Raw genomic sequence first — 19931 nt, 5'->3', positions numbered from 1 at the left:
CAGCAAGAGCAGGTCCTGCACAGTGGAATGAATAAGCTGCTGAAATGGTCCTGAGGAAGCTTTTAGATTGCACCAGCTTATATTTGGACCTGAGATATTCAGGAATAGATAACTCTTACCTCTTTTCAGACGCACCGCACATGGACACTGTCAGTAATGCTTCTTTTTTATTCAAAATAACATTGTTTCAGAAATGACTAAATGTTTTTCCAAGTAAAGCAGTCAGGCTAGAATCTGCTGCTCTCCAGAGTAAATTTTTGAGACTAATGTTCCCTAGAAGAAAACTCTACAGGGATTTCATTTGAGAAACAAATCCAAAAGAGCAAGTCCCCACACAGCCAGCGCGTGTCCCAGGCATTAGTGAACACAGTGTCCTGCCTTGTGCTGGTGGTCATTGCCAAAGACATTTCATGATGTAGGAGAGCCAAACAAACCCGTGGGAGGAGACAGAACATCACAAAATAGGTGAAGTTCCTCTATTTAATATACGTGGAATTGTATGTAAAAGTATCTCCTTTCAGCTGCTCCGACGTAAGAAGCCACAGATTTTAACAGGCTTTGATTCACAAAGCCTTGTTTCCCAGCCCTCTGCCTGCTCCTGGTGGCTGAGATGGGAGTTCCACACAGCCCTCACTGCCACTGCTCAACAGCTTTCCTTGGAGGGAGAAGTTAGGGACAGAATTGCTCACCTCTGTCTCAACACTGAGAAGCAATCTCCAGTCCCTGACGTCTTCTGAATGACTTCTGCAGTCTGGGCACCCCCAGGGGGACCTCATTCCTGCTGTGACTGTCAGTTCAGCAGCACAGAAGGAGAACAAACCCACCAGGACATTTTCAGTTGTTTAAATAAATAAACCCAGACTGCCCACTCTGTGTCTCACCAGTATGCCTCCAAAGGGCTGATATGAGAGCATGGATGGATGATTCATCCTAGAAATGACACTTTGACACTTGGGAAATAAAACTCTTTGTATAAAATAACCAACAGGAATCACTCCTGTGCTGCTGTGTCCCTCTGACACATGAGCAGCCTGCAGGTGTGAAATTGCTCACAAACCACACCAAGCTGCTCCTTTCCCAGCCGGTGCAGCATGACCTGAGTGCCTCAACACAAATGTGAGCTCTCCCCTCACATGGCAGCCCCACCATGGCACCAGGGTTTGGGTTTGGGGTGTGGGGAAACAGTGTCACAGAGGAAAACTCCTCAGGAGACTGCAGCGTGCCACCATCCCTGGCTAAGCAGCTGATGTGACACAAAGTGACACACAGCTCAGCCCTTCCCTCTGGAGAGCAGACACTGCTGTGATCCTGATAGGAACCAAGACTGAGTGAAATGGGATCTTTACCCAAACTCTGCATCTTCTTTCAGTCACGGTTCTTGAAAAACAGCTGTTTCTTGCCGGACCAGAAAAGCAGAGCAGTACACTGTGCTTACTTTTCTTCCTATCTTCATTATATCCCAGCTGTTGAAAAAAGTGCCTGGACAGAGGATTCCTTAAAGATCCAGTGGATGCTCATTCCAGCAACAAATCAAAGCAGCTGGACAGGTCCATTTTCTGCTAATCAGCCAAAGCCAGTACCTCCTAATTTTAGCAGATTGATTTTACACATGAAAAGACAGTTTCTGTTTCTAACAATATGTGTTAACAGCTCAGGAAGCACAGGCAAGTGCCATTTTAGAGCTAAGACTATCCTGAGTTTATCTGCAGTCAGATCTGGAAATCCCTTGAGAACAGGTTTCCTTGTGAGTGTTTTCAAGAATTCCCTGCTTTTGAGCTAAATAAATGCCAGAGAAATAAAGACATTGGAATGAATGTCAGAGTTTGGGAACTGGTCATCCAGAGTTATCACCACTGGTGTGTCATTGCCATTGGTGTGAGCAAGGGGATGCAAAGGAACATGGAGTATTTCATCACAAGAGAGCAAGGTATGGCAACTCACATACATAAGAAGCACTATAATGTATAAACTTTAGAATTTTTGGCAGTTTCTTGGTGAAATTGAATATCAGAATAGTAAAATCTGAAAGGTAATTAGGTTTTGATAGAATACTGTTTAAACAGATGTAACAAATGCTGGTTTTAATTCTCCACAGTATGGCCATGGTCACCTCCTCGCTTCATTATTTTCAAGCATTTGTGAAGCCATAATTTTGTCCAGGTGACTAACTGGGGGCCAGTAGATCTTGCCTACAGTTCTGCTGCTTGGTATGAGCACCTAATACCACAGTGACCTTCATCAGTTTGCATCCCCCAAGCAGAAACTATTTCCAAAGGTATTTGTCAAGTGTTTACCAATCAGTTTCCAGGAATGTGACAATAAAAGAGAAGGAAAAAGTGGTGGTCAATTTGAGCCAAATCAAACATTATAGATTATGAATTGATTTTATTGTACAATTGATGCCCTTTGCTCTTTTCCTGGCTCAAATTTATCATCAGCAAATTATTCCTTGAAATCTTTGAGACCTTCCCAAAAAACACCACGGTTCTATTTCTGTGAGTTTTTTATATGTGCTCATTTCTATGACATATGCTTCAGCTTTTCATTTGAATCACTAATGTTAGGCCAACGGTAAACTTCTGAAAATGCAATTGTTTGGGAGAAATAACAGCCAAAAGATTTTGATAAATAGCTTCAATAGATTCCATAAGTATATGTAGCATTTTCATCTGAAAAGCAGCACAGCTTGTATCTGTACCTCAGACAAGCTGAGACTCATTTTGGCTTTTCACTCTGGCACTTGTAATGAGAAGAAGATGTTAAAGAGAACAAGAATAAAGCAACCAATGAAGAGTGGGGGAAAAAAGGGACCTGCAGATCAGTATCTGTAAGGCAAAGTGTAAAATTGCAGTAGCAACTTTCAAATCTATTTTCCAAATGTACAAGATGTGCTGTCTAGTCAGGGAACTACAGAGGATCTCCCCTTGCACCCATTCTATGGATTGTGACAAGAGCCAAGAAACAGGTCAATATTCTGAGTGCTTTAAAAATAATTTCCTTTGCAGCAACTCTAAAAAGTGGAAATACCTTGGAAAGATGACAGTGTTGCTCTAATCATGTATCTCATTTTTACAATGGGCCTGGAATTGATGTCAAATCGATTTAAAGGCAACATAAAAGCATATTCATATGCTACAGTCGGCTTAGTCTCCTTAATAGACTACAATGTACCTCAGCAATGCCTGGGAGCTTGTTTTATTCTCTGAGTGATAATTGTTTACTGAAAGCAGAGAATAAAGTTGACATATAAAACCAGCTTTTAAAATATTTCAGAAGTATATTAGAGCTCTGGAAATAAATATTTAAAATAATGAATAGATAATGTCCAGCTCTCTTTTCTAGCACAGGAATCCATTTCCCCTCTGTCCAGCACCCACATGTACTAACCTAAACTGCTCTGTCTAATAATACTGTAGAAGAAGTAGAAGAAACTACTGAAATACTTCAGTCATGGTTGGATTGAAAATTCACTCCCCCTTCCTAAAATTTAGGTCTCTAAATATACATATAGGCACCAAGAAGGGGAACTCTCAAGAGAGCCTAGCCAGCTCAGAAGGGGATGGGGAGTTTTCCCTCCCATCCTCCAGGCCCCAGAAAGCATTTCTGCTTGCACACCCAAGTGTGCCAACTGCCAGCAACCAGGGCATGGCCAAACCTCCTGCTCGAGGTCAGAGCATCCAGACCAACTGCAGCCCCTCCTGCAGCATCACTGCACTCCCTGCCTCAGGGCCACAGGACAGGGCTCTCCAGGAGGCTCTCTGTTTTAGGGATGCACAGGACTTTCCAGGAGGCTCTCTGTGTTGTAGGGATGCAGCATGTCTCTCGTCAGAGCCTAAGTTGTGTACATAACTCGTGCTGACCTCTTCCTTCTCCACCGAGGCACTCGTCTGAGCCAGAGGTCTGGCAGGCGTCACCAGGCTGCTTATTTGACGCACTATTTTTAAATAACTCACAAATATTTAAACAACATTTCTATCAGCATTACATGTTTAGAAGACACCCAGGAATGTCAAGAGTACCCGAGCTGGCTGGCCCACACTGAGCACAGCCCTGCAGCAGTGCTGAGTTGTGGAGTGGCCTGCAGCTCACACCAGCTCAGGCACAGCCCCTGGCAGGCGAGGTGCAGCTTTCAGCACCCTGGCAAGAGGACTCTGGTGAGACAGGCTGGGAATGCATGGTGTGACTGTCTGACACTCAGCCTTGGTTGTGGTTCAGTTGGGATTCGATTTTAGGGGATAGCGAAGAACCCAAAGTCACTACTGAAGACATCAATATCCAGTTTTTGGTCCTGTCATATCTGTGGTGTCTCTCAGACACTCCTGAATCCTCTCTTGGAGGAGCTGACAGCACCCATTCTGGCTAACAAACCTTTGCTGTCTGACAAAGGCTGTGAGCCCAAGTCTGGAGACTCACTGAGCCAGTGCTCCTGTCCCACAGCAGTGTGAAGACAAAAGCCAATTGGATTTTAGTTCTAATTTAATGCACATTTGGGATGCATGTCTGGATCTTCCATAACATCTCCACAAGACCTCCACTACCAGGTGATGAGTGTAAAGGCAGCCACTATCCAGGCAATACTGCAAACCAATTCAATAATCAACTTCTGCTTTGAAAAAGGAGCAAGGCCAGGAAAGCTTGGTTCTAAGCCTGGTTCTTAAAACCTTTGCATGGCTTATTTTACTACTTGGGTGGGTTATTTTACTACTCAGCTGTAACAGACGTTCAAAACTCAACAGAAGAGTATTTCACACATTCTGAAATTGAAGAAGATTGCTGCTAAGATGTTCAAAATAGAAATACTGACACTGAAGCAGCCAAACCAATAAAACCTGTTCATAAAAGCACTTCATATTGACAGACCTTGATGTGCTTTATCTCACTCCACCTTTCAGAAGCACCCAGTCCTTGCTCAAGACTGGAGCAAAGCTTGCTGCCAGCCTACCTGTGATGGGAGGCTGCATCCTTTCTGGTGTGTGTCCAGGCATAACACAACCCCTTTACTGAGCCAAACAATTTTCCTGGGATGGCTTGGCTGACAGGTCATGACAATGTTGTCTTGAGAGAGAGCTGGCCAGGAGTATGAAGCACATTGCAAACCTTCACCTCCTTTTGTAAGCAGTGGTGGCTAGAGGGGACGAAGGTCAGACTGGTAGGAAACACAGATGCATTTCCTTTGCTTGCCAAGTACCCACAGCATGACTTGGGGGAAATGTCGTAGACTGGGAGTACAGTTAGGTCTGGAAGGTACAAGGTACATATTAGTACATAGGGAAGGTAAGAAGTCAAGCATGCATTCCCTATGTAAAAGGCTTTAGAAGGACCAAGAAAAAAACACATTTTCCTGTCAATATTAGGATGTCAGCACATGTAAACACCTGTAAGTTTTGCCCTGCAGAAAAGCAATTTCTTACTTTCTGCAAACATCTTGACCTATTATTTTGAATACTATCTCAGTGAGATCTAAAACTATTTAGCAGAGAAGACACCATCTCTATATGGGAGAGAATATAAGGATTTCAAACATCCTTTCCCACATGCTGCCACTACACACAAAGTGGGAACCCAGATCTGAGCCAAGGCCAGAAGTTGGGTTTGCCCTTCTCTGTAGGTGTAACCCTTGTGAGAATGAATGGGTGGGTGTGTGCTGCAGCTCACGTGTTGCTAAGTTTAGGGACATTTACCTTTGCTTACAAAGCACTGCCACATTTTTCTGTGACAGGAGGCTTTGCCTTGTCTCCCCACATTTAAGAATAACTATTCTTGTCGGGTTCCAGCTGGACACAGGAATGCTGTGCAGTTTCTGGCTGTGGCATTCAGATAGTCCTTACCTCTGATAATAGAGAGTGAGGGAGTGCCTGGGCTGATAGGACATGATGGGTTGGTTTGCATCAATATCACTCACTCAACTTCACTATAACTTTGTGCAGTTCTTCTAAAGGAGGCCATATAGAAATACAAATATTCATACACAGGCTCTTTTTTCCAGAAATGCTTCACTTCATCTTTAAGAAGAAAAAACAGCAAAAGGGAAAAAAAAAAAAAAGAAAGGACAGTGCTCTGTTGCAACATCAAGCCAGCGTAAGCAGTGACAGCACCCACATGAAATATTTTACCATTAATGGCTCCAATAGAAATCTTTCTCTGTGATCTATGGAAGCCCTGCAATCATAAATAGTCTAAGCTTTGCTCAGCCCCATTTCAAAATCATGGCTCTCTGATGACAAGGGAGTTGCCCTCACATGTACCATCAAATTTAGAAATCCATTTAAGTCCTTTTGATGTTACTTGAATGATCACTTCTGAAAGGTTATTTAAAAAATGCAGCTAAGCCATATTTGTTTTTTCTGCAATGTTTGGAAAGTGTAAACACTTAAATCATCAACCAAGTGCATATCATTCATATTCACCATACCTTTTAAAAGCATACTTAGCATACCGCTGACAAAGATTACTCTGCTGACAAAAATCAAGTGTCTGGATTAATTTAAAGGAGTGCATTTCACAATCCATCATTCCAGAATAAGAGAACAAGGAACTGCTCAGTTAAATTAAATTGTGAGTTACTCTGGAACAAATTAAAGGAAATTAATCTCTGCACTGTGTCTAGTCCAGACGTGTAATTCGGGGCTGATGCCATTAAAAGCCAAACGGTCTAGCTGGGTTTCATAAAGACTGAATCATTTTACAACTAATATTTATTTGCACTCTTGCACAACACGAGAAAGCAGCAGGATTTGTGGCTTGTAAGACAAGCTGGCAGTTTGAGGCCAGTGCTCTTCAAGGACTTTTGGAAGGAGAACAGGTGTGTGAAAGCAGCCTGGGAATGGTGGGGCAGGAGTGAAGCCCTCCAAGCCAAGTGGTCAGCAAGGACAGAGGATGCTCACTGCTCCCCCATGGCTGTGTTTGAAGAGCAGGGCCTGACCCAGGACACTCTGGCGGCCACCAGGGCTGCATTGGTCCATGTGGGTCATGTTTGGCCCATGTGGGTCATGTCTGGTCCATGTACAGCTCAAGGGCTCTGTGCCACACCCTGCCCAGCCCCAGCTGCTGCAGGAGGGCCCTTCTGGGCTGGAGGGGCTTGTGCTCTGAGAAAATGATTTTATTTGATAACCACAGGGCCCACATGCGGAGACAGTCCAGCTCAGCAGAACAGATGATCTCCTGAGGAGACTTCACAAACAATTGAGGGACTTAAGAGACTTAATAGAAGAGTGTAATAAGGAACATACATTCATGTGAAACTCTTGTGGTACCAATCAGCTCTGGCTTTGCATGTTACCCAAAGTCAATTTCTCAAAGTGTATTGTTACTCTTTCCCTTTTCTCTTTTTTTTTTTTTCTCTTTTTTCACCCAATCTTTAAATAAGTATTTACTATCAACTGCCTCCCTTATTTCCACTTTTTATTTTCAATTTCTTTTCTCCCTGGCTCTGTATAGATATATTTAATCTAAACTTTTCACAGCAGAAGAAAGAGTAGTTTGAAAAAGAAGGAGTAGTTTGAAAAAGAAGGAGCAGTTTGAAAAAGAAGGAGCAGTTTGAAAAACTGTGCTCCAGTGAGATGCAAACCCCTTTATAACCAGTTACTCTTAAAAATTAAATCAGAATTTTATCTTCATATACCTGCCAGCATTACCAGGCAGAACATGAGCCTATTTAATTTACATTAATTTCCCTAACTAGGTCGATTAGGCAGCGGTGGCTGTGGCCAGTGGAGGAACCAGCTGAGCACTGAGAACCTGAAAGGTTTAGTGACCTGAGAGCCTTAATGGCAGAGCAAGACTTCAGCCAGTGTGAAGCATTACAGAAGTCTCAGGGCACAGAAAGGGCACCTTTTTCCAGGTGGGGCAGACACTGGAGGGAGAGTGGAGCTGTGGCTCTCGACTGGAGCTGAAAGGAAACCTGCAGGAGAGCCCTCAGTGCTGCTCTGGCTTCTGTCCCTGCAGACTGGGGTTGTGTAATTCTCCTCAGAAATGCATGCCTGCAGGCTGCTGAGCTGGGCCAGGCTGTGGTTCCAAGCTGAGCACTCAGGCTGTGAGTCAGACCTCCTACAGCATCAAGTGGCAGCCACAAGCTGTGACCTGAAGCTGGTTCTGGTGCTGCCACCAGCAGAGGCCAAGGGCATTTCATGTCTGGCAGCAGCAGCAGCTTGCTCCTCTCTTGTGTCCAACCTGATGTGGTTATCCCCACTCCATAAATCTCACACACTAATCAGCTTGGGAGTTAATATTTCCATCAATTCTGATTTCCAACATGCTGTACTTCTCCATAGCAAAAGAGGCTTCTTGGTTCCCCAGGCTGTACCTGCACACTTCAGAGAGGACCAGAATACAGGGGAAGGTGTTTCTCTGAAGAGCTTTGCTGAATGGGAGAAGGCAAAGTGAGAGAGGAGCTATGCACAAGGTCACACAGCAGGGGAATGAATGAATGGGCAAACCCAAACACAAAAGCCCTTACAGGACCTCACCCTTCAGGCCAGCCACACACTCTCTCTTCTGAAATTCAGAAAAAATGAGCATGGGAGATCATTTCCATCATCTCAGTATGATTAATCCTACTCCGCTGTAACCGCTGAAATACCAACCATTTGTTTTTATACATTTGGCAAAACACCTTTTCCTTTTATTGCCTCAGCCAAATCAGCCCTATTTTTCAGGTTGATTGGGCGTTTGGCAGTAATGCCCCTAAATGGCTCTGCTGCTCTAGGATGGCCCAGCACTGGCACAGGGAGATTTATAGCACTGAGCCTCAGGTAAGGATGCTCCATTTTCCTGCAGACTGATCAGTACTGTCTATTCCAGCCATTTAAGTGTTTTTTCAAAGAACACGTTTGAAGAGCTGAAATGGATACACACTGTCAGCTCCTGGCAGTTTAAGTGCAAACAGCTGCCCTGAAAGCTCTGTGCAGCACCACAAAGAGATGAGCCTCTATGAAAGCTAGTCAATCAAAGAAGATAAATCTTTGTGTCAGTTCCAATTATTGAGATACTCCAGTTAACTCAGGGAATCATAGACATTAGACTGGCTTTAAATGCCCACGTGGTTGAGACTATACTATTGCTCCTGGGAGGCAATTTCACTGTCTGACAGATCAAGAGGCTTTTCTCAGCTAGTTAATTCCAATTAAGTTTTTCCTCTCAATTTCATCCTACTATCCATTATCCTCAGTCAGCTACCCTTCACAATTCCTCTCCTGCCATGCTGCTCGTGCCAAGACTCCTGGAAATAGTGACATTATTACAAGTACCTGGTGATGACACCCATGAGGCCTCCCAGTGCCTCCCAGGCCTCAGAGAAAAGATGGTTTCTGTCTTAAAGAGCTTCTTCCAGCTTCTACAGCCTTTAAATAAAACTCTACACTTTAATTTAGGTACGTCAGTAACCTCCCCTCCTTGTGATTTGCTCTTGTCTTCTGATAAACTTTGTTTCTCCTGGCCTCCCTGACTTCGATCAAAGTTTAAAGGAGATGTGTTCAGATGGTGTAACACTAGAAAAGAGCTGCTGCTGCAGAATTACCTCCTGATATTTTTCCAGGAGTCCACAAGCACTGGTGTCCTGGAAGATGTCGTGAGAATAGATAACAAAACACAAAAGATTATACTGCTGTGTCATGAACTTTATATAAAGCAAAATTACAGGGGATTCCATGTAATAATTCCTTTCCTGCCTCCTCCAAAAAGCAATGGGAATGGCTGTACCCTGCAGAGCATAGGGGATTAATCAGTGTCTTGCTCTGGTATCCAAAGAGGCTGGTCACTCAGCACAGCTCCCCTTCCCTCAACCACACTGCTGTCCCTCTCACACGCTCAGGAAGACAAATGGAATTAAACAATCTGTAAACATATTCCTCCAGCTCAGGAAGGTCAAGGGGTTTGCAAGTTTATTTCAAGAAACAAGAGGAATTTAGCCCTTTATTCAACACAGCAGCGAGCATCAAAGGATGGCGAGCTCCTCTGAGGAAGCAGCTCCCCTTCCCCGAGGGCAGGGTGCCCAGGATAAAGTGTGTGCATGGCCAGGTCAAGGCTGGAGCTCCAGCCTAGATTTACACCAGTGTAAAGGAAAGCACTCCCCAGCCCAGTATTTACATTATTCAGGCCAAGGAAAAAATGTAGTGGCAGCTGTGAACAGCCCTGATGGAAGGACCTTCATGCAGGGGTTGGGTTTGTTGTTGCAGCTGACTCTCTGCATCTCCTTTATCTTTTTTCCCCCCCCCCTCCTTTCAGAAATGTTTGACCTTAAATGCAAAAGGATAACGTGGGTCAGGAGGAGTGTTTATTATGTATGAGTTATTTTCTTTCATGTTAGCAAAATCCTTTTGTAAAAGTTGGCAGAAGTCCCTGTTACAGCTAAATTTTGGACCCATGGGTGATCTGGAATTTAAGATTATTTATGTCTCAGTATAAAAAAAGCAGTGGAAAGGAAGAAAATTCAAAGAAAATAATCAGAGCACAGCTGAGGTCTGTAGCTTTACTTGTTTAAAGCATTCAAGCCTATCCCTGCCCTCATCCTCACTGATGTTGGGTGACTGTTTCTGTGGTTTGAGGCTTGTGTGCAGGAGCTGCAGCATTTGTAGCAATTCCACATCCCACTATTCCAGTGTTGTTTCACCAGGCAAGGAGTGTGAAGCACTTCACACGTTCACAGAGCCAACCTGCCCAGCAGAGCTCCTGTGCTCAGGTGTGCTGTGCTGGTGTTACCTGCAGCTCATGCTGCAGTTTCGCTTCTTGGCACTACAAGTGGGGAGCAAATCCTGCTGCTGCTGTCACCCCAATGTCCTGTCCCCAGCCCATGGCTCTCACTGGGTTGGGGTGACAGGCAGCCAGACCCTTGCAATCCTTACTCTGCTATGTGGTTCCTCAGTAATTCAGCCCTGGCTCCAGGGAGCTGTTTGCACTGTGAAAAGGAGCTGCTGAGTGTGAACCAGAGCTGAAGTTCAGCCCTGCTCTGCCAGTGCTGTCCAGGCTGGGGTCACTGCAGGCAACATCACTCCTGAAGGGTGGGGTTGCAAAGAACATTTTTAGCAAAGGGTTATTTTTGTGTGCTTATTCCCAGAATGCTCCCAGGGTAAATCCATACTGGCTGTTTTTCCAAGTCTCATTTACTCTTAATGAACATACACAGAAAACCAAGGCACGAGTTCTTAAAATATCCAGAAAACAGGTTTTCTTCTCATCCATGCTATTTCACAGCCATCTTCCAACCAAGCTAAAGAAAAAGCCACAATTGTTCCTTCTACAAACACAAACGAGAGAAAACTCTCAAAACCTTTTGCCACCACAGTCAGGGGTCAACCCCAGCGACAGGAGAAGCTCTGTCCACACTTCACTGGCCACTCATTTTTTCCAACAGACCTTTCTGCAAACAGACACCATTCCTTGGCTCCATAGCTCAGCCCTCCAGTGCATGGAACAAGAAAGCAGCACCCCACAGCCCCTCCAAATTGTCCCCCAGTAGCAAGGGATAGCTTTTATTACTCAGCTTGAGGTTGAGCAGACCTGTCTCAGTTTTGAGGAAGAACCCATTTGAATGCACAGCAGTTTTCACTTTGAGGAGTTCTCCCCCTCCAGCATGAGCAGACATTAAAAATGTGCATATTTAATGCGCTGCCAGCTCTACAGCCATCAGGTTGGATCAGCAAGGGTAGCTCGCCTGAGTAATTCAGGTGTCTGTGGAATGTCAGAGCCTGCAGGTAGAGCTAGGGTGACATTTTCAGAAATATCTACATTTCTTAGGCTCTTCAAGCTCCATTGAAACTCGCTTGAGGTGAATTTGAATGAAACATAGGCCCCCAGATCTCTTTTGTATTTTAGGTTAGCTTCTATCCCTAAATTTTGCAATAAATAACAAGCACACACTGCTTGCAAAGTTGGGAGCAGAGTAGGAGTTTGGATAGCATGATCATGGGCATAAATGAGCAAAATTCCTTTGAGTATTGAAAGTATATTTCATGTGGTTCTCAAGGTCACACAGCAAAAATCAGTGGGCAAAACGGAACCAAAGCCCTGAGGGCATATTACCTGCAATCAGATGCAGGAGTAATTGAGTAATTGCACAGACTTAGAAGCAGCATTACATCAACTTAACATATGGCTAGAAAGGGGCTTGGGGAGCTTCAGTGATCTGCTGAAGGGGAGAGAGTCAAGAGCAGGGCTGACATGAGAGCTGAACAGCTAATATCACACAGGTAACTTGGCACAGGGAAGTCTGCTGCTATTTATACCCCATAAAAATTCTGATTTTAGTGCCTTAGTTTCAGCATACCCACAGCTGGAGACACGAGGAGTCCTCCACTTGAAGGACACATCTCGCTGACTGCTGGCACAATGCTGGGAGACCCAAGGTGAAGGACAGCTGGTGGCTCTGGCACCTGGCATGGCACTGCTGGGTAGCTGTGCCCCTGTTCCTGGCACTGGGAATTTGCCCCTTGGCTGCTGCACTTCCCCACCAGCTGCTGGCCCAGCAGAGTGCTCACCAGCCCTACCTGGCAACCACTTGCCTCTCCTTTCAGCTGTCAAAATTATATTTATGCTAGTGCAGTATTTCCTGTTTCCTAATTTGGATGGTTCCCTCAGTCATTTTTCCACCAAAATGCTCAAGCATTTTTTTGCAAACATCTAAACAGGAAGAGACCTGACCTCTCCTCCCTGAACATCGTGTGCTCCTTCTCCTGGCAGCAGCAGATCCCTCCTGTGCCAGCTGCTGCGGTGGCTCCAGGACAAGCTGAGGGTGGATCCCATACCTTGGGATGCACGTGGGCTCTGCCTGGGAGCACTGATGGTTGCCTTGAAAGGCTCAGCAGCCTTGGGATCCCAGGCCAAGTCCTTTCTGTTCACACCCAGCTGCCCCTCATTCCAGCTCCCTGCCCTACCTGCCTGTGGGGATGGATCCCAGCTTCTCATCAGCTGGCTGTGCCCAGCAAGGGAAAAATGCCCACTGATTCAAATGGTTTGGTGCTGAGCCAGGTCCTTACTTCAGGCAGATATCAGGCAGCTCCTCTGCTATGCACTGTCGTTGGGAGCAGAAGGGTTTGAGGGGTTTTCCCACTTGGAGACCTGCAGGGTGTGGGGCATCCATCATCCCTGCCCTCAGCTGGGCAAGTGCAGCCCCTGGGGCAGAGGCATCACAATCCCTGCCTCCAGCTGCTTCCAGCAAAGGCCCCAGGGAGGAATTTATGTTCCCCTGAGCTGGACAAGCTCTCTGCCCCAGGAGCTGCTCTATGCTTGCACTCCAGCCCAGCCCCACTGCCGGACCCACGGACACTCGTGGGGTGCTGGATGGAGCACAGGGCACTGCCCACTGCCAGGAGCCAGCTGCTCTCCTTGGGACAGCAGTGCTGCCTCAGCAGCATCACACACAGGGCATTTAGACACAAATTCCCTGTTCGGAGGGTCAGGAGCTGGGCAGCTCTGCAGCAGAGGCCAGGACCAATGAGGAGGCACCTTGCTCGCTGCAGGCACTGCAGAGCTCCCTGCACAGCAGATCCCAGCCCTGGGCACTGCACTCACCCCTCGGAACACAGCACGAGCCTGTGCTGCATTCCCAGCCAACAGCAAGTGGGATAAACAGGGAAAAGCTGGTTCTGCCTTCAGGAGGTGGAGAAGCTAATGCACTTCACTTCCAGGAGTATCCACACAGCGCCAGGGAGGGAGTGAAGCAGTGCCAAAGCCTCTGCAAACCCTCTGTCTGTAGGACAGCAGAGATCTGCCCTGCAGCCCCAGAGCTGGGCTAACAGCCACGCTGCCCTGGGCTTCCTGTGCAGAGGTTTACTGGCCAGGCTCCAGATCCAGCTCCTTGGCTGGTGCAAATTGACCGCTGACACACCTGAGGGTGACAGGGCAGAAAAAGAGCGAAAAAACCCAACAAGTGAAGCGAAGCTCAGGGCCCGGCATGTGTCTGAGCCCACAAATTGCTCCTGCAGAGCTCTTGGGCAGCTGCCTCCCAGCACGCCCTTATCTCACTCTCCTCCAGAAGCCCTCAGTGTCCGGAAATCACATTCAATGCATACATTGGTACATATTTAACATACTAGTGTGGGGTCTGGCAGCAGTTTGGTCATGCTGCAGAATTAATCCGAGATTGGTGATAACTGCAGAAAATTAGATTTATGTTAATTTTTTTAATGTTGGGAGTTTTTCTCAAAGAGTTGCTGTTCAAGTCCCAGCACTTTCCTAGAGCAGGGAATCTGTAATGCCACCCTCCTGTGCCACAGGTACCTCCAGGAAGGAGCATTCTGTGGTGTCTTTGGGGCTTGAGCAGGTGGCCTCACGTGGCCCTGGCTGCTTGGAGAGGGAGCCAGGTTGTGGGGATATTTTTATGGAATGCTGTGAGGGTACAGCATCTCCCCAGAGCTGAAACTGGGCTGCACAGCAAATCCTTCTCCTCTGGGGAGCACCCAGCTCTGCTCAGGCACCTTCTGCTGGGATGGTACTGCAGCTGGGAGGGAATGACAGTGTGCTCAGCTCTCCTTCTCTAAGGAAAAAGCAGCACATGGAGCATTTTGAGAGACTCCTGATATTAAGGCACAGTCAGTAGCAGTGACTAAGTAAGATTTGTAGATACTCTGGACTGGTGCCAAGGAAGGGAGGAAAGGCAATCCCAGACAAAGGAAAACGATGGTGTGTTGTTGGTCAGGAGGATTCATGTGGTGAAAATGACTAGCCAGAGGCTTGCAGCACAGCCCATCCATCGTGTCTGTGGCAGGGAGAGCACCCTGCTCATGGCCTGGGCAGTTCAGCTCTGACACAGCCCAGCAGCTGCTGCTTACACCTCTCCAGGATCGGGGGGCACAGGCTCCCCTCTGCACACCCAGAGCACAGCCCTGCTCCCCTCCCTCACTGCCAGGCTGTGCCCAGCCCTGTGCACAGGGAGCAGCCAGGGAGCTGCTCTGCAGGCTGCACAGCATCCAGAGCACAGTATCCCTGCTCAGGCTGGGCACATCCTGATCTCAAGAGCAGAGCTGCCACAGAACACAAGGAAAGAATCCCATGGCACATCCCTGGCTGTGTCATTTGTTTAGTCTTAGACTGGCAAAGCCATGCTTGATTTTGGTGGTGAGGGAAAGCCACAGAGTGATGCCATCATTAATTCAACAGCTGCACTTCACCCCAGGACTGCCTGGGTGCCCTAGGTGGGGTGGCCTGGCCGGTCTGGGTCTGTGCATAAACCACTTCAAACAGGAGGTTTTAAATGCTGTCATTGCTTTAGTTATTCAGCAAATGCTTTGCACTCCAATACACTTCCAGTGTTTTAATAATATACAAAGTTTTTACAGAGCTGTAACAAGTTCAGAAGATGACTTACCTATCCCATCATCAGCCTGCCCGAAGCAGGTGTGCATTCCACCACTGCTCACCACAATGCTCAGTGGAAAAACACACAGAATTAATGCTCCCTGTGCTACTGAGCTGGTTAAAAATTCAGCTCGGATGGGAGAGGAAGTGCAAGGTCTGGCATGGCTTCCTGTGTGCCTATAAATATCCCTTTGAGATGGTTTAGGCAGAGGTCAGCCCCAGGCAGCTGTGTGAGTGACTCCATTTGCCTTGTGCTGGGACCGACGGCAAAACTTGTCCCCCTTAGAGCAAGAGCTTGGGGACACAGACAGTGAGCTGCAGCTGCATCCCCTGAGGCTAACGAGAGTCTGACATTTGCTGCAGGGGGAGCACTGGGTGCCTGCAAGGGCAGGTCCCACCAGGGTCACCCCCTGGACTGGCCCCAGGTGAACCTCTCCAGTCACCTGTTGGTCTCTCAGACGTTGCTGAGTGACACATCAAAGCTAGGAATGTTTCCAGAATGCTCTGAAAGACAAGAGCAGACAGACAGAGGTGATTTGTGTGTTTCAGTCCAACAGAGGGGCTTTAGGGAGCAGTTTTGCCCTGCTCAGGAAGGGTTGGTTGGGGGACCCCAGCACAAGTGTCATTCCTGGTCCCTGCAAACTCAAGCACACTGTGACATCTAGTGGCAAGTTACCCCAGAGCCCAGGGAAAGCTGTGTCTGACAGGCCCTTCTCACAGCTCCCAGCCAGCCAGCCCACACAGGTTTGCTGCATTAAATGCTCTTCAGGTGCCTCTGTACACCCAGACCTGTATTTCCGTGTAGTGTTGTATGTTCATGTGTGTACATATGAGAGTATATATGGCAGCTTAGGCCAGGGTGTGCAGGTGACAGGGACCATCCTTGGTGTGCATTTGGGCCATATCTGACATGGCTGTCAACCAGTGTCCTCCAGCAGTGACCAGTGCTGCTGTTTGACCAGCTCAGGTGGCCTTGCCAACATTGTCCTGAGCCAGGGGCACACAGCCTTTGTACAAGCAGAGAGGTGGAGCAGCAGACACAGCACCCTGTACCCTTATTACACATTCACCTCCACCTCCTCCCCATCCTTTGGAAAGGTTTATTTAATACTTCACCCTTTTTTTCAGACTCTGTTTGATTTCATGCACCACCATCAGTGTCATATTCCATATTAGCTGAATAATGATGCAGAAATTAAATCAATAGGCTTTTTCTAATAAGTAGAAAGGCCCCATCATACACAAGGCAGCATGAGTCAGGGATGTCATCTGATTACTGGGCTGCTTTGTGAAAGAAGGGACAAACAGATACCAAATATGGGGAGTAAAACTGAGAAAAAAGGTCACATTTCAAGAAGATCCTCATTCCTGTGTGAGAGTTCAGAGCTGGGCAGGACAGTGGGAAGCTGCTGTGCAGCACATGAGCGGCAGCCTCCTCACACAAGCACCCTCTGTGCACCCACTACAGACCTGACCCCCACAAATTCCCTGCTCCTGGAGGGTGAGGGAAACAACAGCAAGGTCTGCAGTGTCAGAGCCTGGGAAGCTGGAATGGTGTGCAGCACCAATCCTGTCCAGGGGCTTACGGTGCCTGCAGCAGGCTGAGAGCCACGAGTGCTGCCCAGGCTGCAGAAGGCACCACAGTAAAACCCTGAGCTGTCAGCAGGGCCTCTCCTTTGGATCTGCCTTCCATAAAGCTTCGTCTGATGCACAAAACGCTTACATATTCTATATGATTTATTCACCAGAGAAGCCAAGTTCCCTTCCCACACAAACATTCCTTCCAACAGCTCCAGGTCCTGCCTTTTCCCAGGAGCACTGAGGGAAGCAGGATGAGATGGAGGAGGGATGGGAACAGCAAGCAGTGTGAGTGCTCAGCCCCCTGCTGCACAAGGCTCGCTGGACCAGTTTTTGGCAGGTGTCAGATTTTTTGGAAGGCCAGGGCTTTTGGCAGATGTCAGATAATGTTAACCCTGGAAGTGTTCCTAAATGGTGAACTTCAGAAGCTGAAACAGAAAATTTGTATCAAAAAGAACAGCAATCCACACAAAAACTCTCCCAGAAACAGCTCCCCATTTCTTAATAGCTCTGTGGCCACAGGGTGAGTGCTGGGGACAGGGGTGGCCCTTGCTCATGCCAGAAGTGCTCACCCCAGCAGCCCCAGCTGACCCTCTGCAGCAGCCCAGCAGCTTCCCCAGTACTGCCCAGCCCTGTGGGTACTGCTGGGTGACCCTGCTGCCCACCTCAGGCTGGGCTGCATGCCTGGCATCCCTGCTGGCTCTGCCAGCAGCTGTCACCAGGGAATGAGCCCACAGCTGGATGGTGGCTTCTCCCTGCCCAGTGCCCCCAGTCACAGCAGTCACGATAAAGGAGGGTCCCTCCTGTGGTTCAGCCCCTCCTGCCCTCCACCAGCACCCCTCTGGTCACTTCCACAGTGGTAATTTTATCAGCACTTCAGGGCACCATGGTCTGATGGTGAATACACAGCCTATTCCTGTCCAATGACTCTCAGCTTATGGCAACAATTTAGTCATTTCCAAAACACAAGGAATTTCCTACCTTCAAAAGTACACCTTTACTACTGCCTGGGAGACCTGTGTGTACCAACAAATGGATGCTCAGCCCTGGCCTGAAATTCAGCAAACTAATTGTGTTTCTCCCCAGTCCCCGTGCTCGGCGCATTGCCAGGGTGACACAGAGCAATGAGAAATAAATTGACTCGAAACTTGGCCAGAGAGCATCAGCAAACAGAGGGTTGAAAACTCAGCTTGATTTATTTTATATAGAGGCATAGGACAAGAAATGCAGCACTATTCCCAGTTGTGGTCCTGGCAAACAGTTCTCCAAGATCCATGAGAGAGCAGAGCTGCTGATGAGGCTGGGCAGCCATGGCCCTGGGGTTTGTCTGACAGGGGAGCATCGCTGGGAAGGGACAACATGACACTAATTCCCTTTCTGAAAACATTCACTGCAACACTTCGCTCTCCTGCCCAGAGAATACAAAATATTTTACATGAAGCAATAAAATAAAGGCCACCTTCTGACACGCAGACACCTAATACCCTCCTACAGAGCTGTCAGAGCTGCTGTAGGATTTTCTCAGCATTACAAAGCAAGCCTTTGGCAAAGGCGGCAGCAGCTGGGGCTGGCCCAGTTGGGGTCCAGAGAAAACCCAGGACTGGCCCAGCATGGGGCACCAGCTCCCAGGGGCTGGGGATGCTGTCGGGGAGCTCCAGCCCTGGTGAAGGGAGCTGGGCACAGCAGGAGCAAGAGCAACCAAAGGGTTGAACCATCTGAGACACAAACCAGCCTGGGGAGCACGGGTGGGACGTGGAGCTCAGCTGAGCACAGAGACCTGGAGCAGCAGCACTGCCTGTCCAGCCCCTGCTGAGCTGGGTGACAGCAGCCCCACACTGCTGCAGGCTCTGGCACTCTGGCACTGCCCCAAAACTCCCCTTTCGCCTGCTTTCCTCCCACAAAACAGAGCACTTTTGCTATTGCTTTTCAGGAAAAATTATTGCTCAGGGTGACTCCTCTGAGCTGGAGGGTTAACATGCTGTCCCCACAGACAGTGGCCCCACTAGTGCTGTTTTCCCAGCCTCACCACCCCACTCAGTCCTTATGGGAAAGCCCTGCCCTGCCCTGGCTGTGCTCACACTGCAGGGACCAGACTCCTGTGGGAGCCCTGAGGATTCTGGTGATCCCTAGGAAGCAGCTGGGTGGCTGCTCTCCTCAAGAGGATAAACCTTTGCCAGGCAGGGACCTTCTGTGCCACATGGCCTCCCTCCAGAGAAAGCTGTGCTGGACCACCAAGTGCCCACTGTGGGACTTGCAGATGCTGAAGTGTTAGACCTCAAAACTTCTAGTAACTCAATTTTTTGTTCTGAATTCAAAACAAAATATATCACAGAAAAGCTCCCTGTTTTCTATTAGGTGAGCCCAAACAGAAGCAGCACATCCCAGGAGGGAACAGCCAGACCCACACCTTTGCTGTCCCTCCTGAGTTCATGCCTTGTTTTCTGAAGAATAACATTCTAGTTTAATTTCTGGTTTAAAAACCTTAAAGAAATAGAATAACCAAGGAAAGAAAACAAACCTCCTCCTACCTTCCATGGGGAGAGGCAACTGCAGCGGGTCACTGTCCTGTGCAGAACTCACTCCTGTGTCCCTGCAAGCGAGCAAGTCCTGCCTGGGGCAGCTGAACTCCAACCCATCTGCTCGGCTTTAAGCAGGACGGCTGAGATCCCACCCAGGACGGGGTGGAGAATCCTCCCTGGGAAAGAGCAGCTCGGTCACAGCTCCTTGCAGCCGCTCTGCACATCCCGCCAGGCTCTGACAGCCGCTTCCTCTCTGTCCCCCTCGGCATTCAGCAGCAGCCTGGGCCACTGCCACCCCACAGCAGCATCTGGGATCGTGTTTGGCAGTGCCAGAGGTGTGGGAGGCATGGGTCCCACCAAGGAATACTGGCAGGATAAATATGGGATGCACACAGTTTAAATCAGCTGCAGGATGGAGAGGAACGGAGCACACAGAGGTACTCGAAGCACTCCAGTTCCATCAGTGAGAAATCCTCGATGAGCTGGAGCACGGCCCAGCTGAGTGAGCTCAGTGCAAAGCACTGCTCAGTGCTGCAAGGCGAGCAC

The 19931-nt window shown here is 48.0% G+C and overlaps 1 protein-coding gene across 3 annotated transcripts in view; it reads right to left on the bottom strand.

The window, feature by feature from the left end:
- The window catches only part of LOC146431121 (rho GTPase-activating protein 7-like), a 52003-nt gene extending 32486 nt beyond the window's left edge, over positions 1–19517 (bottom strand). For 2 of the 3 annotated variants that reach the window (XR_014854859.1, XR_014854864.1), the window contains exon 1: positions 19395–19517. Coding sequence is in view for 1 of the 3 variants with exons in the window: in XM_085073428.1 (XP_084929554.1) it covers positions 19395–19401 (7 nt within the window). In the remaining 2 variants the exon portion in view is untranslated. The remainder of the gene's footprint in view (positions 1–19394) is intronic. The other variant, XM_085073428.1, reaches the window with a different exon arrangement.
- Between the last annotated feature and the right edge of the window lie 414 nt (positions 19518–19931).

The sequence above is a fragment of the Lichenostomus cassidix genome, chromosome 13, assembly GCF_008360975.1.
Source record: "Lichenostomus cassidix isolate B80296 chromosome 13, HeHo_3.0, whole genome shotgun sequence".
NCBI classification, from domain to species: Eukaryota; Metazoa; Chordata; class Aves; order Passeriformes; family Meliphagidae; genus Lichenostomus; species Lichenostomus cassidix.
The sequence above is the reverse complement of the archived record's forward strand: the minus strand, read 5'-3'. Positions and strand labels throughout refer to the sequence as shown.